Source organism: Myotis brandtii, unplaced genomic scaffold, assembly GCF_000412655.1.
Source record: "Myotis brandtii unplaced genomic scaffold, ASM41265v1 scaffold1031, whole genome shotgun sequence".
NCBI lineage: Eukaryota > Metazoa > Chordata > Mammalia > Chiroptera > Vespertilionidae > Myotis > Myotis brandtii.
The window spans coordinates 147,166-153,336 of NW_005353465.1; the positions used below are offsets into that span (position 1 = coordinate 147,166).

The 6,171-nt window shown below is 43.7% G+C and overlaps 2 protein-coding genes across 2 annotated transcripts in view; one reads left to right on the plus strand and one right to left on the minus strand.

Annotated features, from left to right (window-relative positions):
* TOX4 (TOX high mobility group box family member 4) overlaps nt 1-5,771 on the minus strand; it is a 17,962-nt gene extending 12,191 nt beyond the window's left edge. Inside the window, exons 1-2 of the mRNA XM_005856527.2 lie at nt 5,660-5,771; nt 5,381-5,449 (exon numbers count right to left, since the gene is read on the minus strand). Coding sequence (XP_005856589.1) covers nt 5,381-5,449; nt 5,660-5,665 — 75 coding nt within the window. The 5' untranslated portion in view covers nt 5,666-5,771. The remainder of the gene's footprint in view (nt 1-5,380; nt 5,450-5,659) is intronic.
* Nucleotides 5,772-5,888: 117 nt separating this feature from the next.
* RAB2B (RAB2B, member RAS oncogene family) overlaps nt 5,889-6,171 on the plus strand; it is a 16,123-nt gene continuing 15,840 nt past the window's right edge. Inside the window, exon 1 of the mRNA XM_005856530.2 lies at nt 5,889-6,089. Within this exon, the coding sequence (XP_005856592.1) occupies nt 6,044-6,089 (46 nt within the window). The 5' untranslated portion in view covers nt 5,889-6,043. The remainder of the gene's footprint in view (nt 6,090-6,171) is intronic.

The window sequence follows — 6,171 nt, forward strand, 5'->3', positions numbered from 1 at the left end:
TTTCCAGGTAGTAGAAACTAGGGAGAAAACGGTATATTTCTGAAATGCCCAATCTCTCTGAATCATATTGGCAAACAGAAATAAGTTTGAAGACAAAAAGATATGTATATAGCTTCATTTCTATGTTTTCCTCTTCCAAGATCCTTACTATTTTACTTAGCATGGTAAAAATTTGGTAGTTGTCTGGGCTATAATATGACAGTAGCATAAGGAGTATAGAAGCAGGCAGTTCTTGATGGAAAAAGTAAATATCTCCCTAAGAACTGAACCCTTCTTAGTACACAACTCATAATTTGTTATTGTGTGAAAGTTCTTATCTCTAGGTCCATGACTCTGAATTCGTTTTACCACCTTAAAACATTTGTTTTTTTATTTATTTGAGTGAGGGAGAGAAGGAAGGACTGAAGGAGGGAAGGAGAGAGATCAAGAGATCAATTTGTTGTTCCACCTTTTTTTGCATTCATTGGTTGTTTCTTGTATGTATCCTGACCAGGGATTAAACCCACAACCTTGGAGTATTGGGACAGCACTCGAACCAACTGAGCTACCCCCTACCCAGCCAGGGCTTACATGACACTGAAATTTCAGTTTAGATTCATGTGAGCACTTTTCAGGAAGTGGGTACAAAGATTTTTTTTTTTTATAACCAAATTCTCATGCAAACAAACAAGCTACAGAGACAGGAAAAAGAACAGGGGAAACATTTATTGTGCTAGATCAATCGTTATATAACAGCAGTTTAAAAAAATTTTAAAGATATAGATTGTTTTGGCAAAGTAAAAGATGCCTATCCACAACAAATGATGCTTACCATACATATCTAACCCTGCTGAGATATGAAAATGATACTATCTGTTAATGAAAACTCTAAAAGAGTAAAAATCCATATCCAAAACAAGAGACCAGTGTTCTACAAAGGACTAGCCCTCACAAACCATCTGGAGTGCTCTTATGCACTACACTAAAAAAACAGACATGCAGAGATTCCACTGTATGAATTAACAAGGCATTCTTTGTATGTACAACCTTCTGAAAACAGCTTTGTTAGTCACTATCTGTGGCTTTAATAGTATTGTGTGTGTTCTGGGGGAAAGCGGGGAGGTGGGCTGTGTTGTTTTGTTTATTTTGGGTTTCTTCCTTTAAGTATGAAGAGTAAAATAATGGCAATGAATAAGAATACGAAGGGTAAACCACATGCTAGAATAAACACAGAGACTCCCTCAAAATCCCTTTACTACTACAAATGATTTGAAAGATTATGGTTAAAATCCAATTAGGAAAATCCAAACTTATTTTATTTTAGTGGATCTACTACATAACTAGATCATATTCTAGACTGTCAAATATAAAACAAAGATAACTGTAGCAAGTATTAAAGTAAATATAAATGATGTGGGCACAGAAGGAGAAAATAGAAACATGATGCAGTTACCTTCTCACTCAGCTTTCTTTTCCTTCTCTGTTAAATTCCTGGGCCTTTTAGGGGGAAGAAGCAGTTTGGGAATTACAGTTTATAAAATAAGGAGGCTGCCCAGCTGGTGTGACTCAGTGGTTGAGCACTGACCTATGAATCAGGAAGTCATGGTTTGATTCCCGATCAGGACACATGACCTCGTTGTGGGCTCGTTCCCAAATGTGGGGCATGTAGGAGGCAGCCGATCAATGGTTCTCTCTCATCATTGATGTTTCTCTCTCTTTCTCCCTCTCCCTTACTCTCTGAAATCAATAAAAAATGTTTAAAATAAAATAAGGAGGCTTACCTATTGAGAGAACAACAAAAAACCAACAACAAACCATTTCCTTCCCATTTCACACTCCCATACCAAAACACACAATCCAGCATTTCTTTAGTTTCTTGGGTAAATTTTTCATTTTAAAGAAATTTAATCCAACACCTATTTATTCAATAATACACTAGTACTATGTGTTATTTAAATAACTTATTGTTCTTAAAAACTGATATAGTAGCCCTGGCTGGTGTGACTCGGTTGGGAGTCAGCCCTAGCACTGAAAGATTGCCAGTTCCATTCCTGTCAGGATAAATGCCCAGGTTGCAGGCTCCATCCCCAGTAGAGGGCATGCAGGAAGCAGCTGATCTATGTCTTGCTCTCACATCAATGTTTCTTTCTCTCTCTCTGTCCTCCCAAAAACCCATTTTTAAAAAACAACTGATATAGTAGTGATTTTTATTCAGCCTGAAATCATTAACTGGTTCTAATCTTATAAATGCTATTTCTAATTAAGGTATGTTTATGATTACTATTTTCCCAAAGTGCTCAAAACACATTATCATTATACTAGAGGCCCAGTGCACAAAAATTTGTGCACTGGGGGGCGGGTGTCCCTCAGCCCAGCCTGTGCCCTCTTGCAGTCTGGGACCCCTCAGGGGATGACCACCTACCTGCTGGCTTAGGCCCGCTCCCCGGGAGATTGGGCCTAAGCTGCAGTCAGACATCCTTAGCGCTGCTGAGGAGGCGGGAGAGGCTCCCACCACCACCGCTGTACTGGCAGCCTGTGGCTGAGCAAAGCTCCCCCTGTGGGAGCGCACTGACCACCAGGGGGCAGCTCCTGCATTGAGCGTCTGCCCCCTGGTGGTCAGTGTGTGTCATAGTAACCAGTCATTCCCAGTTGTTTTGCTGTTAGGGTCAATTTGCATATTACCCTTTTATTATATAGGATAGGAACCAACCTGAATGAAACAAAAGATTAAACTCCCTTTAGATTATAGACATTTCCTATTTCAAGCAATGTTATAACAAATGCTAAGCTTTTCTCTCTGGACACCTACTCTTTAAAAATTATTTTTTATTGACTGAAATATAACTTATGTACACAATTTTTAAATATATACTTCAATGGATTTTTTTACATATGCTAACATCCAATTAACCACCACTCAGATCAAAGATACAGACATTTCTATCACTCCAAAGTATTTTCTCATGCTCCTTCCCAGTCAATGCTCCCCACTTCCACAACAGATATCACTATTCTGATTTATATCACTATAGTTTAGTACTGCATATTTTTTATCTTCATTAAAAATGAACTCATATAGTGTCTATTCTTTTATGTCTGGCTTCTGTTACTTACAATATATTTTTGAGATCATCCAAGTTGCATTTATTAATAGTTCATTTTTTATTGCTGTGTAGTATTCCTTTTGACACATGTACCATTTTATAGACACTTGGGTTGTTTCCAATGTTTAGCTACTATGAATAAAACTGCTGTGAACATACATGTTTTGGGTGAATATATGCACTCATTTCTCTCATGTGTGTATCAAAGAGTGGAATCACTAGGTCACAGGGTAAGTATATGCTTATCCTTAGTAGATACTGCCAGTTTTCCAGAGTGGTTGAATCAATTTACACTCTTATCAGCAATGATTAAGAGTTATCTACATCCTTGTCAACTCTTGGAATTGTCGGTCTTTTTAATTTTAAACATTCTGGTGGATGTGCAATGGTATCTCCTTAATTTTAATTGGCATTTCTCTGATGAGTGATGATGACCCTTTTTCATATGCCTAGTGGCAATTTGGATTCGCTCTTTTGTGAAGTATGTGTTCAAATCTTTTGCTCATACTAGCGTTATCAGGTGATCGCTTCCTAAGTTATATAAATGTGTAGTCACTATGTTGTACACTATGTCAACTGTAACAAAAAAAATAGGGAGAGACAGGATTTAAACAGAGATCTCTCCATCACCATGCACTGCCTCCTATCATGGCATATTTGCAAAGAATTCAGCACCTAGAAAGTACTCAATATAATGAATGCCCTGGCTGAGTAGCTCAGTTGATTAGAGCATTGTCCTACATGCCAGATTGCAGATTCGATCCACTGTCAGGGCACATTCAAGAAGGAACCAATGAATGCATAAATGGGTAGGACAACAAACTGATGTCTCTCTCTAACCGCCCCCCCTTCTCTAAAAGAAAAATTTTTAAAATTACCTCACAATAAGACCAGACACAACAAAAACCATAAACCAATTAAAATAAAGCTAAAAAAAAAAACCCAAAAAACGGGAAAGGAAGGTGAAGTGGCAATGAGAAGAACTATTAACAAGACAAAATCCTGGGCTAAAAGAAGCCACTAAAATTTAGTTATCAGCTTCTTGGCAAAGTACTATTTTTGTCTTAAAGTCATAAAAACAAAAACAAAGGACGGGCTCAAACCCATCAAGTTTCTAGGTGTGGACAATGTGAAATTTGCCACAGTCTAAATAAAGAAACTTAAATGTGGAGACCTGATTTAGAAGAAATTGGCAATGATGCACTTTCTTTTTCTTTTAAGTCTTTTTAAAAAATACATTCTTATTGATTTTAGAGAGGGAGAGGGACAGAGAGAAACATCAATTTTCTTTTTCTTTTAAGTCTTTTTAAAAAATACATGATTTTAGAGAGGGAGAGGGACAGAGAGAAACATCAATGATGAGAAAGAATCATTGATCAGCTGCATCCTGCACGCTCCCTACTGGGATCGAGCCCGCAACCAGGCATGTGCCCTTGGCCAGAATGGAACCGTGACCTCCCGGTGCCGATAGCTCCACGCTCAGCCACGGAGCCACGCCTCAACACCACAAGGAGCTGCTACTGTAGCCGTCTGACAGCTGGAGAAACTGGGCCACACAGAGGCGAAGCAACCTGAGTCACCGGCGAACAGAAGCCCCTGTCTCACTTAACTTCTTTCATGTTTCCTGGTAACGACTTCCTTTCATCCTGTCACTAGCAAAACAAGCTAACTTTTCTGTTTTCATGGCTGAGTAGGAAATTTGAATGAAACAAAGACCCCCCGCCCCCAACAGAGTTGTTTCAAGAAGGAACACAGCCCTGACCGGTTTGGCTCGGTGGATAGAGCGCCGGCCTGCGGACTCAAGGGTCCCAGGTTCGGTTCTGGTCAAGGGCATGTACCTTGGTTGCGGGCCCATCCCCAGTCGGGGTGTGCAGGAGGCAGCTGATCGATGTTCCTCTCTCATCGATGTTTCTAACTCTCTATCCCTCTCCCTTCCTCTCTGTCAAAAATCAAATATATATGGAAGGAACACATGCCCACGGCTAGCCCCTTTTAGGCAAGCTCCTTCCCTCGCCCCAGTTTCTCTGGCTGACATGTTCTCTTCCCTCTGCGATTCCCTCGAGATGGTCGGTTATTTCTCCCCAACCAAAGGAGACACTTTCACGCTGTCTTCCCCCCAAGAATCACTCGGAAATAGTAGCTCTTCCCTCCGCCCCGCTTTCCTGATGACAGCTGCGCCCGGGCCTCCCCTTCGTCCTCGGGGCCCAGAAGAGCCGAAACACCAGCAGCGGCCTCGGTGGCCAGACCAAAAAAAACCCCCCCCACCCATCCCCCCAGCGCCGGCCGCTCGTGCTCACCTCGGCCCCTGACAGGAAGGGGTGCGAGGGCCCTGTGATCGTCAGGTAATTGTCATTTCCTCCGGGAAACTGGAAACCAAAAGAAAGCCGCGGGGATAAGTTAGGGAGGAAGGGAGTTCGCTCGGAGTGACGGGTTCCGACCCCGACATTCAGACCAACACTCCAACCCCGCGCTCTCTGCGGTCCCGTCAACTGTCTCTCCGCCCGGCTTCCCGCCTCCGCTCCAACCCGGCCAGCCGCGCTCTCTCTAGCCAGCCTTCCCAGCGCTCCAGTTCCTACCTCCATCTTCACACAACGGTTACCACCGTCTCGGTCCCCTCACATCGTCCCCGCCGCCCCCGCAGGACCCGCGACCGCCGTCACTTCCGCAAGGACGCGCGTCGCTCTCCGCCGATTGGCAGGCGCGCCGGCTGCTGCGACTCCCATACTAGCTACCGCCCCCTGGCGCTTGGAGGAATTATGGCAGGAGGTGTGTTAGAGGCGTCCCGGGAGGCGGCGCCTGAGGACGACCGTGGCTCCGACCCAGAGAGGATTTCTGGGGAGAGCCATAGAGACGCGATCGGGACTAGAGGGGCCGGAGATGGGCGGATTGAGTGGCTAGAGAGGCCGGAGGCAAGTGGCTGTTGAAGTCGGGCGGACCCGGAATCCAGAGGAAACAGGACCATGACTTATGCTTATCTCTTCAAATACATAATCATCGGGGACACAGGTAACCGGCGGGCGACTGCCCTCCGGGCTGGGGCGGGGATCCCCAGCTCCCAAATCAGGTCGTGGGGGCGGGGCTCAGTGGG